Source organism: Borostomias antarcticus (genome assembly GCF_949987555.1).
Source record: "Borostomias antarcticus genome assembly, chromosome: 31".
In the NCBI taxonomy this organism is placed as follows: Eukaryota; Metazoa; Chordata; class Actinopteri; order Stomiiformes; family Stomiidae; genus Borostomias; species Borostomias antarcticus.
In genome coordinates this window covers 4,839,131-4,861,630 of record NC_140264.1, presented here as the reverse complement: position 1 = coordinate 4,861,630, position 22,500 = coordinate 4,839,131, and the positions used below count along the sequence as shown (strand labels likewise).

The 22,500-nt window shown below is 48.9% G+C and overlaps 1 protein-coding gene across 1 annotated transcript in view; it reads right to left on the bottom strand.

Moving 5' to 3' along the window:
- The window catches only part of LOC311327220 (somatostatin receptor type 5-like), a gene marked incomplete at both ends in the record, with an annotated part of 8,599 nt that extends 7,406 nt beyond the window's left edge, over nucleotides 1-1,193 (bottom strand). Inside the window, 2 exons of the mRNA XM_084460254.1 lie at nucleotides 1-91; nucleotides 489-1,193. The exon at nucleotides 1-91 is cut by the window's left edge and continues 47 nt beyond it. Of these exons, the coding sequence (XP_084316380.1) occupies nucleotides 1-91; nucleotides 489-1,193 (796 nt within the window). The remainder of the gene's footprint in view (nucleotides 92-488) is intronic.
- Nucleotides 1,194-22,500: the final 21,307 nt, after the last annotated feature.

The following is a 22,500-nucleotide window of genomic DNA, read 5'->3' as shown; positions in this document are numbered from 1 at the left end:
ACACGACCACGATCACCACCACCATCCTGGTCACCTTACGCTCCGAACGGCGTCGTTTGGTGAAGCCTGCCCTCGCTCCCGATGACTTCACCTGGAGGAGGAGGAGAGGACGGAAGAGAGGAGATTGAGGAGAGGAGGACAGGAGGAAGGAGAGGAGAGGAGGTGGAGAAGGAAGAAGAGGAAGGAGGAGTGGAAATTGAGGAGAGGGGGAGAGGAGGTGGAGTAGGATGAGGAGGAGTGGAGTGAAGAGGAGAGGAGGGGTGGAGGAAGAGTAGAAGGGGGGTGAAGAAGAGGAGGAGAGGAGGAAGAGAAGGAGGGAGAGGAAGGAGGAGCAGAAGAGTTTTTAAAAAAAAAGAACTTTCATCAAGATCCTTTCAATGGAAGAACCCTGGATGAACAGACGCAGAACAGACGCAGAACAGACGCAGAACAGACTCGGAACAGACGCGGAACGTGCAGCGTGGCGTTCCAGACCTTCGCGTTCTCACCTTGATCACGATGAGCAGGTAGCAGAGGCAGATGACCATGAGCGGCCCGAAGAAGCCCAGCGTGGCGGTGTACAGGATGAACACCGTTGACCACACGTCCTTGGGCTCGGGCCAGATCATGTTGCAGGAGTTGAACGTGTCCTGCACGTCCGAGAACACCACCACGGGCAGCACCACCACGAAGGACACCGCCCACACCGCCGCGCTCACCGCGTTGGCCACGCGTGGCCGCCGCCACCTGGTGGAGCGGATGGGGTGCACCACGGCCAGGTAGCGGTCGATGGACATCACCGTCAGGCAGAAGATGGACGTGAACTGGTTCATGGAGTCCGCCGTCATGACGGCGCGGCACAGGAAGGAGCCGAACGGCCAATAGGAGAGCACGTTCTGCGTGGTCAGGAAGGGGAGGCCCAGGATGTACAGCTCGTCCGCCACGGCCAGGTTCAGGATGTAGATGTTGGTGACCGTGGCGTAGCGCAGGACCACGTAGATGGCCAGCGCGTTGCCCGCCAGACCCACCACGAAAACCGTCAGGGAGACGACGGCCGTTACCAGGGTGCTGCTGGCGTGGAACGGGACGCTCACGCCCGACGCGTTGTTGGAGGATTGTTCCGGGAGGAAGGAGTAAGAGGAGGAGGAGGGCGCGGTGGAGGAGTTGGGCTCGCCCGGGAACAGGAACCAGTCTGACCCGTCGACAGGGTCCATTCTGCCAGCCATGAGGAGGAGGGGAGGAAGAGGAGGAGGAGGAGGAGGAGGAGGAGGAGGGAGCTGGAGAGGGAGGGAGAGGAGAGGAGGGGAAGGAGTAAGATAGGAAGGAGGAAGATAATCTATCTTCTAGTGGTTGAGGAGAGATGGGGAGGAGAGGAGAGAACAGGAGGAGGAGAGAAAAGGAGGAGGAGAAGAGGAGAGGAGATGTGGAAATTCTGTGGAGACAAGGTAGAGTGAAAAAGTGAACTGAAGGTGAAGGTGAAGGTGATCTTTTGTATCTTTAGTGTTTCACATCTCTTCCTCATAGCTCTCTCTGTCTCTCTCTCTCTCTCTCTCTCTGTCTCTATCTCTCTCTCTTCTCTCTCTCTGTCCAGAATCAATCCAGCTGTCTCCAGTGAATGTCCTTGCTGTCCGTCTCCAGAGACAATTTTTCATTGTAACATTGAGTGTGAAAGATTGGGGGTGTTGGTAGACGCCCTTAAAAGGATTTTCTTGCATTGTGAGGAGACGTGGACAGAGAGGGGGTTTATTTTGGGGGCTTGGTACCAGAAAGTCAATGCGGCCAAGTGGCAACTGTTGAATTTTGTGTTGGGGCAAAGTTGTCTATTTACAAGACTAGGAAATGCCAAATTGAGGGGGGTCGGGGGCAAGACTTACTCTCATTGTTTATTGATTTTAGGTTTTTCTCCTTGATGAGCAATGTGGACGAGTTCGTATTGCAGTGGTGTTTTAATGAAGTGGTCTGTTCGGTTATTGAGGGGGGGCTGGTTTTTAATACTATCTTTGCATAGGTTTTTTTGTATTTTTAAGGGTATGTGATTTATATTTTGTTGGTGTGATTGTATGTGGATTGTGACATCCATGAGCATGTGATTTGTTGAATATTGTTCATTAAAGGTTTGTAAAAAAATCAATCTCTCTCGTTCTGTATCTCTCTCTCACACACTCTTTACAATGGCCGACGGGTGTTTATTGAGTTGTCAAAGGTGGGCGTCCGTGAAGGCATTCAAGCGTCTGTTGAGAAGCCCCCCCCCCCCCCCCCCCCCACACGCACACACACACACACACAGACCTTTTCCTCCACCTGTCATCACCCTCTTTAAATCAAATGCAGACCTCAGTTGATTATTAATTATTAACTATAAATTGATGTTGCATTTCTCCGTTAAGCTCAAATCCTTCTCATAGGAATTTCCACAGCTGCTATTGGCCCAAGACGTCACATCAGGCCAAGCATTTATACACAAGTGGTGTACAGGCTCTGAAAGCAGGAACACACACAATTAAACACGTACGTGCCCTAACGATGCTTTAAATACGGATAATAATGGTAATGAGGATACATTGATAACGAAAAAAAAGTGAATTGGCTGTATTTAGTATTTGGCTGTATTTATTTAAGCAACTCGTGTTGGGAACTATTAATCCAGTGTGCGGATATCATATTCCATTTATAGGCAAGTTGATAACGGCTATAACAGCATCATCTCCCCTCGAGGCGGTCTGACTCCATGAATATCATGTTATTATTTAGCCTAATTAATTAAATAATTAGCCATTAATGCCCCACACCGCGTAATCAGGTCGCCCATAACGGGACCATAACGGATAATACTCTCTTTAATGATAGTCTCTTTAATGCACGGTAGGCTATAGGTTGAAACGGAGTTAATGGTCTATACTCTCATAAGGGTGCGTTACAGATTGTGTAGCAATAGAAGAACCATATGAAAACGACCTTAAGGTTTCAGACAGAATCATTTTCTTGTTATATAGTGCATAGAACGATAGTCTAATCTATAAACGAGCTAAAAATAATTCGAGACTCACCAAACCAAGAAATCAGCGGGGAATTGAACCCAAATCTCGCGGGGGGGGGGGGGAGAAACATTAATTCCCACAAAGAAGCGATGTTTTATTTATCGTTTATTCCTTCTTTATTTCAAGTTGAGTCGATGTTTGGCAGAGAATCGTAGATAGTCAACAGTTGTCCGTGTCCGTTATTAAGCCCGTGCGTTGCCGGTGGCACGCACCGGAGTTGGAGCGCCGGTGTTTTCTCAACCGGCTCCGGTCTCTCCGGTCTTGTTTGCTTTCCGGTGCCCGGTTTGAGACGAGGGGAGCCCTCGGACAAGTCGAAGGGCTTGCGAGGATCACAGATGAACCCGCGGTCGGATAAAAAGTGAATGAGAACCGCCCAAGGCTGTCCCCGCGTATACCATCTATATTTCATCAAGGACAGAGGGACAAGTGACGCACTGGCTCCGTTTTTGGAATGGGAAAAAGCATCTCCTAAGGATTTTTCTATCTGTCTCGACTGTCCGTCATTCTGACTGGCTGGTCGTCTGTCTGTCTGTCTGTCTGTCTGTCTGTCTGTCTGTCTGTCTGTCTGTCTGTCTGTCTGTCTGTCTGTCTGTCTGCCTGTCTGCCTGTCTGTCTGTCTGCCTGTCTGTCTGTCTGTCTGCCTGTCTGTGTCTGTCTCTTCACACTCCGAGGTCTTGTCAACAATCGGAATGCAGTCGGAGTGCTTTTCATTGATCCGGCGTAGCCTGCTGATTTTAGCACGAGGTTGCCACGCAGTTTTTTGCCTTGTGTCCGCGAGCCTTTCACCCAACCCAGAGAACGCTCGCGCTCAAGTTTGGCACACTCCCGTTCGCCCCCGCGCGCGCTCTCACCTACGCGCACTGGGGCAGAGAGAGAGGTTTTCTGAGAACCCCCCCCTCTATCTCCCTCTCTCTCTCTCTCTCCTCTCTCTCTCTCTCTCTCTCTCTCTCCCTCCTCTCTCCTCTCTCTCTCCCTCCTCTCTCCTCTCTCTCTCTCCCTCTCTCTCTCTCCCTCTCTCCCTCCTCTCTCCCTCACACATACATACACCCCCCTCTCTCTATCTCTATCTCTCTCTCTCACACACACACACACACACACACACACACACACACACACACACACACACACACACACACACACACACACACACACACACATACACACACTCTCTCTCTCTCTCTTTATTTCCCTCCCTCTCTCTCTCTCCCTCTCTCTCTCCCTCCTCTCTCCTCTCTCTCTCCCTCTCTCTCTCCCTCTCTCTCTCTCCCTCTCTCTCTCCCTCTCGCTCTCTCTCTCTCTCTCTCTCTCTCTCTCACACACACACATACATACACCCCCCTCTCTCTATCTCTCTCTCTCTCTCTCACACACACACACACACACACACACACACACACACACACACACACCCCCTCTCTCTATCTCTCTCTCTCTCACACACACACACACACACACACACACACACATACATACCCCCCCTCTCTCTATCTCTCTCTCTCTCTCTCTCACACACACACACACACACACACACACATACCCCCCCTCTCTCTATCTCTCTGTCTCTCACACACTCACTCCCTCCCTCCTTAAAGTTTCTCTCAATGCTACTTCGCAAGGGTTTCCTCCCAAAAGAGCCCAATACGAAAAACACGCGGGGGGAGGAGGAGAGGGGGGGCCCCGGGGAAAGAGGAGGAGAGGGGGGCCCCTGGGGAGGGAGGAGGAGAGGGGGGAGGAGGAGAGGGGGGGCCCTGGGAGGGAGGAGGAGAGAGGGGGCCCTGGGGAGGGAGGAGGAGAGGGGGGAGGAGGAGAGGGGGGGCCCCGGGGAAAGAGGAGGAGAGGGGGGGCCCCTGGGAGGGAGGAGGAGGAGAGAGGGGCCCCTGGGAGGGAGGAGGAGAGGACTGCTCTTGACTCCCCCTGGAGGAGGTCAGCTCGGATGGGAGAAATGCAGGGTAACGATTTCCACCGGTGACCGAAAATTGCATGTGTGTGTGTCGTGTGGCCCGCTCACCGTGTGCAATGTGTGTGTCACGTGTGGCCGAATAAAGACCCCCACCCCTAAATTAATTCATCATTTCCTGGAGACATCCAAGAAGTTAAAAGCGGCTATAATTACTCGAAACAGGAAGTGGAAATAAAGATGGCGCTGTCTCCTCACGGCAATTAAAAAAACAATAACGGAAACAATCTGAGCGTCTGAACAAGAATCTGACAAGCAGCAAAAAGTGAAAATGAAGATTTCATGCATTCCAGGATAGCAGACGCAAATATCTGTACGTCTAGCACCTGCTGCACACACACACACACACACACACACACAGAGAGAGAGATGCACAAATGGACTTTGAGCCTGTGTCCTTTCCTGAACGATTAAATCAGTCGAAGAATAATGGATAAAGAGTAGTTCTATTCAGCATTGACGTCTTCCCAAGGCTGAACGAAGTTGTGTGTGTGTGTGTGTGTGTGTGTGTGTGTGTGTGTGTGTGTGTGTGTGTGTGTGGAGATTGAACAAGAGAATAAGTGAGGAACCCAGCGCTGTTCATTGAATGATGGCAAACTATTACTCAAACATACACACACACATACTGTACACACACGCACATACACACACACACACACACACACACACACACACACACAGACAGGTCATTCCTAACAGGAGCCGAAGACAAAACAGATATGTGAACCTATTCATCCGCCTGGACTAGCTCATCACTTCTCCTTCCTCTTCTCCGCCTCATCCCTTGCTTCTCCTCTCGTCCTCCACTCCGGGGGCCCTGGGGAGGGAGGAGGAGAGGGGGGCCCCGGGAGGGAGGAGGAGAGGGGGAGGCCCTGGAGGGAGGAGGAGAGGGGGGAGCCCTGGGGAGGGAGGAGGAGAGGGGGAAGTGGGGCAAGACCACATGCTAGGCGAGAATTGAGTGACAGGTGACTACAGGGGGCGGAGTCTGGCCCGTCTCCACAGCGACCCCTGCGGCGAGCCTATCAGAGGGCCGGAGGGGTGACCTTACAGGGCTGTCAGAGAGGATTACTGTGAAGGCTGTGTGTGTGTGTGTGTGTGTGTGTGTGTGTGTGTGTGTGTGTGTGTGTGTGTGAGAGAGAGAGAGAGAGAGAGAGAGAGAGAGAGAGAGAGAGGGAGATAAACAGAGAGACTTTGGTATGGTTGCTAGCTCAACTATAGTGATGCTGTATTACGATGTTGCTATAAGGCAAAAGTCACATACCCATTAAAACACACACACACACACAGGCACACACACACACACACAGGCACACACACACGGGAGAGAGAGAAAGATAGAGTTACGAGAGGGAGAGAGAAAGATAGGTATTGTACAATTATAATAAATAATAAAGGGATTAGCCAGAGATTTGCACTACATTTCACTCGTCTTTATTTCAACCTCCTCTCTAGAACATTCCGGCGTGGTTGTACGTAACTACCGTGTTCTCTAGCGCCCTCAGGCTGTAACAACAGGACAGTGCAGAGAGGGAGAGAGAGTTAGGTGAGGGACAGAGAAAGTTAAGTGACTTGACCTGGCCACACCAATATCTCCACAGGCGACACACTTTTTGCAAAGAGTGGGGTAGTCGTTGCTGCCCTCTGTGGGTCTGCCGGGTGTATTACAACTCCCATCACTGCACTCTCAATTTTCATGAAATACAGAAAAAGAACTCGTTGAATGGCCCTGTGACTCGGATCTGCTCCAAAATGTAAAGGGTTCTAGATCGGCCCGTGCTACACCCCTCCGCCGAGTTTCATGAAGATCAGTCGGGTAGCTTTTGAGTAATCCTGCTTACAAACAAACCTACCCACGCACGACACCGAAAACATTACCTGGCGTCCTGCGCTGTCGTTGGGGCGGAGGTAAATGAGAAATAAAGTTTTTTTGTTGCAGTCCAATAGGAGATGACCATGTGGTGACCAGTCAGGACATGATGATTAACCCCAGAGCTTTGGGGGCAGGGTAGGCCTAGCGTTGCCTGTGGCTATTTAAGGGGCAGGTCCGAGCTGGTCCTTCTCTTCCTCTCTGAACCTGCATGAAAGTAAAGCGCCTGACAGGCAGTCGGTACGAGTACAGTACAGCCCACAGCCTCATCGCTAGGATACCTCGTCGGCACGACAATGTTGAAGTTGAGGAGGTGAATCACAATAATTCTAAAGACTTAATTTGTTTACTTTCCTATACATACATACATACATACATACATACATACATACATACATACATACATACATACATACATACATACATACATGAACAGTATTAAGATCATTTTCAAATGGTACAGTACCTGTGAATGTGTCTAGCATAATGTTAGATAAAGACCATAATTAAAATGTCCTTTTTGTTATTATTTTTGTACGTTTCCAGCCTGAAATTGCAGAATGACATGGAAATGTAAGTTTTTTTTTGTATAATATGCCCACGACATTCATATTCATCAGCTCATGGCATCTTCATCTCTACATTGACGGGATTCAGAAATGTCTGCCTTTTGAGCTTCAGCAGATACAGAACAAAATAGTCACTCAAAGTAAGCAAAGAATAGCCATACACTCACATATATACAGTATATATAATTAATAACCACGAACGTGTTCAATCCATCATCGTCAGGAGACCTGCCGACACATCATCAGCCTTCTGGTCACAGTGGTACGGCTTCTCTCCTGTATGAACATGCTGGTGTGTCTTTAAGTCTTCTGCTTGACTGAAGTTCTTCACGCACTAGTCAGAGTGGTACGGCTTCTCTCCTATATGCACACTAGTCACAGTGGTACAGCTTCTCTCCTGTATGAACATGCTCCTGTTTCTTTAAGTTTCCTGACTCGGTGAAGCCCTTCCCACACTGGTCACAGTGGTACGGCTTCTCTCCTGTATGAACACGCTGGTGTGTTGTGAGATGGTCCTCTATAGTGAAGCTCTTCCCACACTGGTCACAGTTGTGGGGTCTTGGCTTGTCCTGGTCTCTCTGTCTCCAGGCAGGACATGGGGTGAAGAGGGTGTTGGAGGTGGTGACAGGCAGTGATGGAGAGGAGGAGGAGGAGCAGGAGGAGGAGAGAGTCTCTGGTTTGATCTCTCTGCTCTTATGATCAGCAGAGTGATGTAGAGGTTGTCATGGCTCCTCTTGTGGAGGTAGATCTGGGAGGTGTAAGAGAATGGGCACTTGGGGCAGGGGAACAACTCGTTCTCTAAACCTAAAAAGGATTCTCACACCTGTAGTACAAGATCAAATATAGAGTGATTATTAGGGCTGTCAATTTAGCATGTTAAATAAGATCGATGAATTATGAAAATGTCAATGTGTTAATTAAATTAAAGCTAATTAATCGAAATGTAATTATTATTTTTAAATATTTTTTATATATTTTGAAAGCCCGAGGAAAAAGGCCGTTAGTACTTCTCAAAACAACACAGGTCAAACAGCACGCTCCGCTCCTGCATACTCACTGAGTACATAGACTACTGGGGCGGCTGTAGCTCAGTTGGTAGAGCGGGTCGTTCAGTGATCGAAGGGTCAGTGGTTCGAATCCCAGCTCCGACTGTTCACATGTGGACGTGTCCTTGAGCAAGACACCTAACCCCAAATTGCTCCCAATGAGCAGGTTAGCACCTTGCATGGCAGCTATCGCCATTGGTGTGTGAATGTGTGGGTGAATGAGAGGCCATTGTAAAGCGCTTTGAGTGCCGCTAAGGTTGAAAAGCGCTATATAAGTCCATTTACCATTTACTGACTGCTTCCCCAGCTTGGCCTTTTGTGCTGGGGTGGCTCATTATCCAAGTGGCGGCAGTTGTTCCAGTCGCTACGCGACCTGAATTGGGCGATTAGTTGCAGCTGGGGGGAAGGGTTGCCTTGGCAACAATGAAGTGCAGGTACACCCCGTTGAGCACCTGGCCACGCTGTCAGTGGTGCTGAAGTGCTGGGGAAGGTTTCGGGGCCGCGCCTCGGGCCACCTTCCAGGTGCTCCCAGGGGCCCAGGTGGCCTGCTGTCCATGGCGCTGAATCTGAGTCTGACTGGGGTGCGTTGGGGACCCAGGGGAGGACGCCACAACGGGTACAGTTCACATCCCTGGGGGGGGCACGGGGGGGCTGGGGGGCACAAACCGGGTGAGATGTAGGGAAGTTACTGTAGGGAGGGAAAGATTCAAGACAGGAGAGATGGCTTATTTTGAGTGAAAGAGAGAGAGGAGAGAGGTAGAAGAAAATAGAACCATTCCATTCTACTCGGTTTCTCACCTCATCCGTCTCTTTTGCCGTCGGTGTACTCATGACAGTTTCTGCTCTCGTAGATCTGAGAACAGAGATATCAAGGTGTGATTTATTGGGGGGGGTGGGGGGGGATTTCCATGTATCTGCTTTTGATGTCCCTCCCTCTGATAATTACTTTTTATCGCCGAGGGATGCGTTTGTTCCCTTTTACAAAACTTTGGCAAAAGGAGGGTTTATACAGTTTCGACAACTCAGCAAAGACGAGGAGGAAGCAACTTATTACAAAAAGCAATCGTATAAGTCCGGGAGCCATTTGTTGAACCTTGTTTTGTCGGGTGCAATTTTTTTCTTTGCTGTTTCTTGTAGCTTGGGGGTATCACACAAAAATAGAGACTTATGATATTGCACGCTGAATATGTAAATTAAAGGCATCCAATTTACATTCTCTAATGTTTTTTTCATACAAGGGGTGATGGGAAATGTATTGCATTCCAAATTATTAGTATTAACCCTTTCAAGCCAGGCCTGTAAAATGACTTTTGTAGCAGGAGTTATTAGCTGCGACACACAACTCAAGTTTGCATTGTGTTGGTCCATTTATTGATATGGGCAACAAAACATGAGCAACAGGAAAAGGGGTGCAGCTCTTCCCCCCACAAAATGTATCTAACTAAACCCAACAAGTGCATCCCGTATGGTGTTGAATTTGGTTGATTTTGAATTTGGTTGATTTTTCTGTAAGAAACGGTGTCTCTCTTCCGTAGACTTATGAGATAACGATGACATTCCAACAACATACACAGAAGACAATATTATTTAAAACACACACAAGACTTGACTTTATAGTCCAGTAGCTTATTTTTGAAAGTACCCAAGGTGACTAAGGCATCCATTCTGAAAGATTCCTGGATCTCATCCCATGACCTGGGAGCGCCATAACTAAAGGCAGTCTTTCCTAATTCAGTGTTGACTCCAGGGACCTCAAGAACCAACCAGTCCCAAGACCTACAGTAGTCTGAAGGATGTTTGATCGCCATGTAATAAGGGAAGTTAAGTAATTAGGCAGTTTTTGTAGGATAGCTTTGTTTACATACAGGAGCCAGTGCTACAAGCTCCTAGCGGCCAGGGGTGGCCAGCCCACCGCCTGATACAAAATACAATGATGTGTTCTGAAATTATCACCAGTAACAAAGCAAAGTGCTGAATGATAGACAGTATCAAACTGTTTCAAGGTGGTGGGGGCAGCAAGCATATAAATGGCGTCACCATAATCAAGCACTGACAGGAATGTAGACTGACTGGAATGTAGACTGCACTAAGAGCTTTTTATTCTCACTTGAGAAGCAGGTTTCTATTTCTATAAAAGAACCCACACTTTGTTCTCACATTTTTTGCTAACTCCTCAACATTTTTTAAAAGGATAACTTTTCATCTATGAAAATACCTAGATATTTAGGGAATCTTGCCTGGGGAATCTTTAGCCGTTCACAGGCCAGTGCAGAGATGTAGTCCCGCCACCTGGTCCTGGGTCTACCCCGCGGCCTCCTCCCAGCCGGACACGCCTGGAACACCTCCCTAGGGAGGCGCACAGGAGGCCTCCTCACCTCCGAACCACCTCAACTGGCTCCTTTCGACGCAAAGGAGCAGCGGCTCTACTCCGAGTCTCTCCCGGATGACTGAACTTCTCACCCGATCTCTCAGGGAGACCCCAGCCACCCTCCAGAGAAAACTCATTTCGGCCGCTTGTGTCCGTGATCTCGTTCTTTCGGTCATGACCCATCCTTCATGACCATAGGTGAGGGTGGGGACGAAGATAGACCAGTAGTTCGAGAGCTTTGCCTTTTGGCTTATATATTACTAAAATAAAGTTAAGTTAGCTAACTAGCTAGATACTGTAGCAGCAGACAGGCTAATCCTGGACAAACTGGCACATAAAAATTAATCACAATGCAGGAAATGGTATGCCACTCAAAAGTTCCTGGGGGAATGTGTCCCCCTTGGGTGCTTACCACCAAGCCTGAAAACAAATCTAGGGAAAATATTGCCTTCATTATCAGGCTCAAATATGTTTTGTGGCTCCAGTCAGATTTTGTATTTATTTATTTATTTATTTTGCCAAAAATGCCTCTTTTGATTTTGCTGACCCCTGCTATTGGCTAGTGTGGGTTGGAGTTGGACGCTGTAGGCTACTGAAACAAATGACTCCCTCAAACATTAGATTGCTGGGAAATATAAATGGAATTAGGCTGTGTTTGTGTGTGTGTGTGTGTGTGTGTGTGTGTGCGTGTGTGTACTTGGTAGAGAGAGAGTTAAGAGGGAGAGAGAGTTGAGAGGTGAGAAAGTGAGGGACATGCCGCTAGGTAAAGACAACAGAAGAGAGAATGTTCTGTCCTTGAGTGTGAATGAACAAATCGGACAGGCTATTGAATCACACGAGCGCTAAATTAATTTTAATTAATTAAAATCATTAATTAAAGGCCTCAAACACACACACACACACACACACACTTTCTCTCTCTTCCCCTGTCATGGGAAGGTCTCAACCACGTCACAACCATAGTGTGACCGTGACACAGAGAATACACACATACACACACACACACACGCACATACACAACATACACACGCACATACACAACATACACAAGCACACACACGCACATACACAGCATACACACGCACACACACGCACATACATACACAACATACAGTACACACGCACACACACGCACATACACAACATACACACGCACGCACACAACATACACACGCACACACACGCACGCACAGAACATACGCAGAGAACACACGCAAACAGAGAGTGACTCACCCGAGGTAAACAACCGCTAGTCACGACCAACACTGTTACAAGCAGCCCAAAGACCTTTATGCATTCACTACGCACGCGTTCTGAACAGCAGGGGGAGGAGGAGTGTGAACAACAGTGTCAGAAGGGGAGGGGTGTGATGAGGCGAGGAGGAAATAAGCCATAAAATTGAAAATTCCATTGGTTCTATATTTAGACTGCCCCCCCCTCCCCCCACACACACACACACACACACACACACACACACACACACACACACACACCTCCCACTCCTCCCTGGGGTGTAGTAGGTATTGAGTAAGAGATCACACAGATTACACAGACACGCGCACGCACACACACACACACACACACACACACACACACACACACACAGACACACACTCCATCGCTCTGTTGCTTCTGTTGCCTCTCTCCATTATTCGACTTATTTGTTCTCCGTTTCTCATCCCTTCTCTTCCGTTCTCTCGCTGGCTGGCTGGCTGGCTCACTCCCTCACTCTTCTCGGGGGTTTTCAGTCACACACACCCCCTTCTCCCCCCTCCACCACCTGGGTAACAACACAGAGGGCCACCCTGACCCAGTCAGCCTGGGGCCTCATTTATCAAAGAGCGTGTAAATTCTGGTGTAAAAGAGGGCGTACGACGAAAACGCGGAAAATGCACAATGTAGCGTACGACGAGAATATTTACACGCTTTTCGGATCTATCAAAAATGTCGTATGCCCTTTTCTGCACGAGAAATCCGAGACCGGCGGAGAATAGAGTGTACGCGCACGCGCCCCGTGTTCCGCCCTCTCCACGCCCAAATCCAACCATATATGGTCAAAACTATGACAGCCACAACGGGGATACCCCGGAAGGAACCGACATAATATAGCGTGGAGCAAAGGCAAGACAATTACGTTTATGGAAAAACGCGGAAAGAAGAGAAAGTTCTCGGAGACGGAGGTGCATGTGCTTGTTGGTGAGGTCCACGCGAGGAAAGAAAATCATCTTCGGAAGGTAAGCTATTTGTACGAGCCTACATTTGTCTGATCGCTCCTACAGTTTAGGTAGTCTAGTACTGTATTTCGTGCATCCTGTATGTGGCGTAGGCTACACGGACATGCTGTATTATGTGGCAGTGAGGAAAGCAAACATTCCACACATTCTGTGGTAGGCTATGATCGATTCAGGACCAAAAACAGGGAACGATAACACAGATGACCACTTCATAATGTTAGACCACATTATTAAGACTCTCATCTAAATCACCCGGTAAATCACACTTAAGCATTTATTTGGCTGCCAACAGAAAAACATATCAATTGAATATGGCTACACAATAAAATGTTTAATGCATAATCAAGTTAACAGACAAACTCAAAGAAAATGACTGAAATTGTTTCTCCAGACTCTGACGTGGGGTGGGACTCAGAGGAGGGGGAGTCTGCAGTGGTCCTTGACCTGACGGTCGTGCCCCCGCCGGTTGCAGCCTCTACATCCAGTGCCACGACCTCCAGTGCCTCCACCTCCAGCGCACCGGCCTCCACCTCCAGTGCCATCTCCAGCGCCTCCGTCTCCACCGCCCACGCCTCCACCTCCGGCTGCCAGCGTCCCTGCCTCAAGGGTCCCTGAGGGCTGGGCTTCCTATCAGACGCTGTGCTGGAGGCTCATGACTCTAGAGGCCCAGAGGGAAATGACAGAAGGGATTGGGGCAGTTGTGGGGCAGTTGTTCAGCAGTTGGTGGAGGTCACCACACTACACCACCAGAGCCAACAGGACATCCTCACTGCACTTCATTCCTTCACACATGCTGTCACGGACCTCACACAGTCACTCACTACCACACTCACGGACCTCACACATTCACTCACAAACGCACTCACACACCTCACACAGTCACCCACCAACAGACAATAAAATGGTAGAAATGTGAACCTTACTTGTTTGTGTCTTCATAGCTGGCGCATGACCTCAGTGTGGGCCCTTTGGCCCCGCTGGTAAACCTCATGACGGGGAGGGGGCTGAGGGCTTGGGTCCTCATTTTGTGGTGGGGTCTTGACTGGTTCTCATTCTTATCAGCTTTGAATATACATCTTGGCAAACATAACAGAATGATGTACAAGGAGGGGACAGATACCTAGTGAAAGTACTATTGGTTGCTAGTAAAAATACAATAATGAGGGCTTGGTATAAGGTGGAACCCCCAACCAAGGAGCAGTGGTGGGTGTTGTGGAGGAGATTTATGAGATTTATTTATGCATTGAGGATGCAGGAAGGAAGGTTTGAAGGGAGATGGGAAAAATGGATGGATTATAGAAGGAAGTGTGATGATACCACTAATATTACAATTGTCATATTTGAGTAAGAAAAAAAAGCTGCATGGATGGAAGTACCCATAAGCTGTTATTGTAAGTTTTTATGTTTTATTGTATTGTCGTTGTATGGATGGAAAATGCTAATAAAGATGAAAGTAAATAAGACAAAGAATATGTATCTTGGCTATGCATACACCAACAAGCCAGCCGTCACGCGCAGCGCCTGCCTCCAGTCTCGCCCCTACCCTGCTGTGCGCCAGGGTGAATGAGTCGTGTGTGGAGCCAGGCCACCGTGCCACTACACTTGTGATGAGCATGTCGGCGTCACATATGATTTGGGTATTTATAGTGTGCACATTTTTGCGATTCACATAGACGTATTCATTCAATGATGGTGCCCTTGTGTGGGTGCAGTCGCCATCGCCGTCACCTCTTTGGAGTTCTATCGAGTAGCGCCGGATTCATTTAGGCTCGCATTACGCACAGGAGGACTGTCATTTATATGCTTACCAAAGAGCAAACAGGTCCACATGATCACATATTAATGACAATCTAATTGGTCAATTATTGCCGTTTGATGGAGTGCCTGCATTAGGTGTGCGCATAGGTTAAGTTTGGGGAACAAATCCATATCGAACCATGAATGAGCCGGTTAGAGGACACGTCTAATCTTGCATAGCGATATATGTTTGTGCTGGATTGGCCTAGTAGCCTACATGATTGTGCGTTCATGAACTGTCGCTCTTATTCTCTCCGTCAAACATAGTAATTCACCGACGCACCACCTGCGTCGCCAGTTCCCCCTGTGTTCAAAGAGGGCGTAGAACACCGTGTAAATCGGTACGCCAACTGGAGAGGTGTCCTACAAAAGCGCGGAGAAAGGCGACTAAATTTTCGCCCTTACGGCTTGATAAATCGCAATGTGGGGGGGGCAAATGGCGTACGCCTGAACTCGCGAAAAAGACCGTGTAAAAGAAGGCGTACCTCAATGATAAATGAGGCCCCTGGTCCAGTCACACCCAGTTGTGTCTTGTGTCTCGACAGTTAGTATTACTTATTCAAATTAAATCAAACTTTATTTGTATAGCTCATTTCATACACAATGGGGGGATGGACACAGGTCCTACACCTACATACAGTATTCCAGAGGGAAGCAAAAAAACAAACAGAAGACCCAGTGAGGCCCAGTCAGGTCCAGTCAGACCCAGTCAGACCCAGTCAGACCCAGTCAGGCCCAGTCAGGTCCAGTCAGGTCCAGTCAGACCCAGTCAGACCCAGTGAGGTCCAGACCCAGTGAGGCCCAGTCAGACCCAGTGAGGCCCAGTCAGACCCAGTCAGACCCAGTCAGGCCCAGTCAGACCCAGTCAGACCCAGTGAGGCCCAGTCAGGTCCAGTCAGACCCAGTCAGACCCAGTCAAACCCAGTCAGACCCGGGCAGGCCCAGTCAGACCCAGTCAGGCCCAGTCAGGTCCAGTCAGACCCAGTCAGACCCAGTCAGACCCAGTGAGGCCCAGTCAGACCCAGTCAGACCCAGGCAGGCCCAGTCAGAACCAGTGAGGCCCAGTCAGACCCAGTCAGACCCAGTCAGACCCAGTCAGGCCCAGTCAGGTCCAGTCAGGCCCAGTCAGACCCAGTCAGACCCAGTCAGGCCCAGTCAGACCCAGTCAGGCCCAGTCAGGTCCAGTCAGACCCAGTCAGACCCAGTCAGGCCCAGTCAGACCCAGTCAGACCCAGTCAGGTCCAGTCAGGCCCAGTCAGACCCAGTCAGGCCCAGTCAGACCCAGTCAGGCCCAGTCAGACCCAGTCAGACCCAGTCAGGCCCAGTCAGACCCAGTCAGGCCCAGTCAGGTCCAGTCAGGTCCAGTCAGACCCAGTCAGACCCAGTCAGACCCAGTGAGGCCCAGTCAGACCCAGTCAGACCCAGTCAGGTCCAGTCAGACCCAGTCAGACCCAGTGAGGCCCAGTCAGACCCAGTCAGACCCAGTCAGGTCCAGTCAGACCCAGTCAGACCCAGTCAGACCCATCCAGGCCCAGTCAGGTCCAGTCAGGCCCAGTCAGGTCCAGTCAGACCCAGTCAGACCCAGTGAGGCCCAGTCAGACCCAGTCAGACCCAGTCAGACCCAGTCAGACCCAGGCAGGCCCAGTCAGGTCCAGTCAGGTCCAGTCAGGTCCAGTCAGACCCAGTCAGGTCCAGTCAGGTCCAGTCAGACCCAGTCAGGTCCAGTCAGGTCCAGTCAGACCCAGGCAGGCCCAGTCAGGTCCAGTCAGGTCCAGTCAGACCCAGTCAGACCCAGTCAGGCCCAGTCAGGTCCAGTCAGGTCCAGTCAGGTCCAGTCAGACCCAGTCAGACCCAGTGAGGCCCAGTCAGACCCAGTCAGGCCCAGTCAGACCCAGTCAGGCCCAGTCAGGCCCAGTCAGGTCCAGTCAGACCCAGTCAGACCCAGTCAGACCCAGTGAGGCCCAGTCAGACCCAGTCAGACCCAGTCAGGCCCAGTCAGACCCAGTCAGACCCAGGCAGGCCCAGTCAGGTCCAGTCATAACCTTAATTCAGAGCCTTCATCTAAACTCACCTAATCTGGACAACTGAGGCTTGTATACTCAGTCACTAACCTGTTGCTACCGGAGTGTGAGACGAGCTACCGAGCACACTGGGACGCAATGAGGACACACACGTAGGAACAATCACACATCTAGACACACACACAAACTTACAATCACACATCTTAACACACACACAAACTTACAATCACACATCTGAACACACACACAAACTTACAATCACACATCTAAACACACACACATACGCAAGTGCTCACAAACAACACACGCACGGAAAAAGCACACACACACATGCACTTACAATCACACACACACACACACCACACACAATTGCAAGCTCAATCTCTCTCTCTCTCTCTCTCTCTCACACACACACACACACCCACACACTCACAGGGCAGGCCAGTGGTCTGGGCAGGAGATGAGGAGGGTCAGGGCCAAGACAAGCACAGTGAGCCTCTGTGAGAACAGAAACCTTAGTGTGTGCGTGTGTGTGTGTGTGTGTATATGTGTGTGTGTGTGTGTGTGTGTGTGTGTGCGTGTGTGTGTCTGTGTACATATGTGTATAGTATGTGTGCATTTGTATTTCCAAGTGTTTGTGTGTGTGTGTGTGTGTGTGTGTGTGTGTGTGTGTGTGCGTGCGTGCGTGCGTGTGTGTGTGTGTGTGTGCTTACAGTGCAGCTGTGGCTCAGGAGGTAGAGCAGGTCGTCCATTGTAGGGTCATAAGGTCGATCGTAGGGTCGGCGGTTCGAATCCCAGCTACTCCTGTTCACACGTTGAAGTTGTGTGAAGCTGTGTGTGATTTCTAACAACTATAGCCTAGTTTACACCTGTAAGACATCTCACAACTGTGACCAACACAAACCGACTGTTAACAGATATACGTAGAGCTTCGACATCTATGGCGTATAAACTACTTGTTGGAAGTGTATTATAGGCTAGGCTTGTAAGATGTAATAAAGTATCCCGTATTGCAGGTGTGCCGTGTGAAAATGCGCGTCTTAGAAATGTAGTAGTTTGGGGGCGGCTGTAGCTCAGTTGGTAGAGCGGGTCGTTCAGTGATCGAAGGGTCAGTGGTTCGAATCCCAGCTCCGACTGTCCACATTTCGAAGTGTCCTTGAGCAAGACAACTCACCCCTAATTGCTCCTAATGAGCAGGTTAGCACCTTGCATGGCAGCTACCGCCATTGGTGTGTGAATGTGTGTGTGAATGGGTGAATGAGAGGCCATTGTAAAGCGCTTTGAGTGCCGCCAAGGTGGAAAAGCGCTATATAAGTGCAGTCCGTTTACCATTTAGTACGCTATAATTAGGCTATAACGCATGTATTGAACACAGAAGAGCATGAGGATAGTATGACAGCGTCCCAGAAGGAGGGAGTGCGCCCCCAGAGGTGATCTGAGGAACCGCATCGCGAGAAGGAGGAGGAGGGGAGAAAAAAGGAAGTTCTCCAAGAAACTTTTTTTCTCCCCGAAGACGGGACTGGAGCAAATTCCGTTAGAACTGAGAACTGGGAAACGTCTACGCGATCTGGGGAATATATATGAAAAAAAACTTTCTTGCATAGAAAAGTTCACATTTCGTTTTCGCACATGAAAACCGTCCAACCGGACACGGTCTTTTTTTTGTCCCCAGACCGAAAACTTAGACATCAGAGGCGATGAGATGTGAGTGAGCTATGCCTTGTCGAAATGGACAGACTTTATCCAAGCGCAAACATGGCGTCTGCCTCCCCAAGTTTGGCTTTTTTTCCGGTCTGCTCCTCACTCTCTTCTGCTGCTCGGCCGCGCACGGGGACACCGGGACCACCGGAGCCAGGGGCTGCAGCCCGTGTCCCGTTAACTGCACTTGTTTGTTCGCGGGGCCCCGGGAATCCTGCGTGGTTAACTGCACGAACATCGGTCTGGAAAGGGCCCCCGCGGCGGCGGAGCTCCCGGTGGCCACCGACATCCTGTGAGTAGCTCGTTTTCACCGTATTGGACTGAAGTTGCGAGTTGAGATGCGGCCTCACGGTTCGATATCAGCTTAATTGGCATCTCCCGACACCCCCCGCGGTTAATTGTTAATTGTCCCATTCGAGCTACACGGGTAGTTAATATAGATCATTTGTGATTCAGAACGGACTTGTTTATATTAAGGCCTACCGATACGGTTGCTGTTAATGCTATTGTTGTTGTTGTTATTGAAAACGGCGATGAGGCCCCCCGAATAGACAGGAGCCAAAGGACGCTGCTTGTGATGCTGGAGTGTCTCCCGTGCCTACCTAGTAAACACCGCGAACATGTGATCTTGTAGGATAAGACTCGCAGTGGCCCCTGACACACGCACAGCCCAGTAGTTCAAGTTCAAGTGGGCTTATGTTTGTCATATGTAGGCTAGGCCTACAGGGTAGGGGAACAGTCAATGGGGACTGCAATGAAATAGGCTACTCGAGCATTTCAGTAAACAAAACATGCTGCAGTAACTAACAGTGCATAAACACAAACCATTTCAGCTCAGGTTATGTTCTGATATGAAATATATAATATTATCTAGGGCTATTCTGGGTAGGCCCACTTTTTTTTTTTACCCTGCAACATTTTTGGCTTCTATCTTATCTGCTAGTGTTTATAAAAGGGGGGGGGTGTGGAGAGGGAGAGAGAGAGGGGCCCCCGGACCCGTCAGCGGGACCATTAAGGCCCGTTGTCCTGGGTGACAGGGGGGCGTCGTGGGGAGGCCCGCCCGCCTGTCGCTCCGAAGGAGTTTGTCTGATTAAACACCGAGAAACGCCGGGAAAGGGTCGCTTCGCGTGGCGCAGGTCGCTCCTCCACCGGAGGAGAAAGAACATTGTGTCCTAGAGGCTCCTGGCGGAAAAGCAGATGTTCTCCATTTATTCCTCCACGGCTCCGTTACCGCCTCCCTAGACGAGGCCTCGCAGTGAAACCTTATTACGGATTCGACTGTTTAAAACGCGTTAAAATACCTAGGACTAATTGTTTTTAAAATAGTCACCAACTACTTTAGAAGAATGGTTCAGTTTGACATTTTTTAACTATGAAAATGTAAATGTAATTCCTGAATGGTAACTGAGTTGATTATTCAACAGTGTCAGACGTAAATCAATTTAATTAATTCGTTTAATTCGCTCATTAATTTCCTAGCTCATGTTGATTACACTGCCGGTGTTCTGAAAAGTTAAGCACAATAGTGGGTCGTAGGGTGTTCTGATAGACATTTTCTACCTGAATGCCCTATAGTGTGCTTATAGCACATCCTGTCCAAGATTAAATGTCTATCAGAATACCCTAAGACCCATTATTGTGCTTAATTCATGGGTAGCACAAATATCAAAATGTCTATCATCATTTCCTACCTGACAGGATGTGCTACACATGAATTAAGCACAATAAAACGGCTCATATGACATTCTGATAGACATTTCCTACCTGACACGATACGCTACGTCATGAATTAAACTTAATATAAGGGTGTTCTGATAGACATTTTCTACCTGAATGCCCTATAGTGTGCTTATAAGGCATCTTGTCCACGATTAAATGTCTATCAGAATACCCTACGACCCATTATTGTGCTTAATTCATCGGTAGCACAAATATCAAAATGTCTATCATCATTTCCTACCTGACAGGATGTGCTACACATGAATTCAACTTAATATAATGGGTGGTGTTACGTCATCCTGAGGAGGTAGGCGGTTGCTGGTTTTGTGAGACCGAACCTGCCTCCTCCCGCGGTCCCAGGTCTACCAGGGCGGCGGCAGCGAGAATCCTAGTCCTAAAAAAGCCCTTTATTATCTTGTCAAATCCGGAGAGAGACCTCAGCGTCCTGAGCCGACCGCGCCTGTCATGGCGTCGGGCCTCGGTAGCCTGCTACTACCGGGAGCCTCACAACAGCAGATAAACATCCGTGAAGAGGCTATTTTGATTTCCTCCAAGTCGCAAGAGGGCCTTATCGCTCCTCCTACGCGCCGAGGAGGACGGTAGAATATGAACGAGATAGTCGCAGAATAGGAATGAGATAGTACTCTACTTCCAATTCATTCCAGTTGGTCTGGACCTTCCTCGGCCGAGCAGGGGGTCAAGAATTGAGTCCAATTAGGATTCAGAGGTAGGTAGTTATTTTTAGAACTGCTAGACTAGACTAGAAGTTCTCCCTCTCAGTGAATGTGGGACACGGCTCTATTCCAACTCGTTCCTGTTGGCTGTAGGGGTGTGTGTGTGTGTGTGTGTGTGTGTGTGTGTGTGTGTGTGTGTGTGTGTGTGTGTGTGTGAGTGTGTGTGTGTGTGGTGGGACCCTAGGTGATTAAACAGTTCACCTGCACACTCTCCTGCAGATACATTGTCAATGATTTATCTGTGTGTGTGTGTGTGTGTGTGTGTGTGTGTGTGTGTGCGCATGTCTGTGTGGAAGCTGTAACTCAAGGCCGACCTTGGATTTGTCTCGGTTTGGAAGATCCTGGTTTACACTAGGGCTGGGACGATTCGTCGACGTCATCGATTATGCAAATTCGTCGACCTGAAATGTATGCGTTGACGAAGTCGGTTGTAATGTGACAAGTTCGAAAGTACACGATGCTAGCTGATGCTACACAATGCTCACTCGTTTTTGTATAGTTTGCATCGCACCGTTCTTTTGGGCTGGTCTTGGGTGAAGCACTCCCACCCATTCTAAAGTCTAGGTCGTGCCTTTTTCTCCACTTCACCCTCATGTTGTCTGTTCTCAAGTCCTTTTTTCACTGGCGCTCAACACATTAGCTACCTAGTTAGCTAGCGCTACCTGTAAATACACGGGCCGCCACTGGAGGCAGTATCGCTTGGTGACAAAACGACTAACGTTAATGCCGAACAGACAGAAAATGAGGGTGAAGATTTTCTGTTTGTATCTTTCCAAGTAAACAAAAGCAGATTGTAGCACAGGTTATCTCAGTGCACAATACATGATTCGGCTTCAATAAATATCATGATAAATATCAAATATCATGACTGAAAATAGTAAAAAGGGATCATTTATATTGCATTTCATGGTTAAAAGTTAAAAACATAATTCACGGATGGTGTAGATTGTAGATAATATAACCAATTAAGTGAATTATTGAAGGAATACTCTAGCTAGAGGACGGAAGAGGAGCAGTGCCTACAGAACAAATGACTAATCGTGACTAATCAAAGAAAAAATAATAATAATAATAATCGTTAGATTAGTCGATTACCAAAATAATCATTTATCCCAGCCCTAGTTTACACATGCACACACACGCACACACACTGTATAGACATACAGTAGACACTTGTTCACCTTTGTGTTTTCTCCCAAAAACGTGTTCAACCTCAGACAGACATCCAGACACATGGATTACCAGACAACAAAGATCCCCCCCCAAACACAGCCTCAGCCCAAGAACATCTGCACGCACACACACACACACACACACACACACACACACACACACACACACACACACACACACTACAGGCCAGGGATGTGCTTTCTAAAATGTGTGTAGTGTATTTACAAGGAGCCAATATTGGCTACAAAAAATCTCTAGGAGGAAACTCTCCAACCCCCTCCACGTACCCTCGCCCACCTA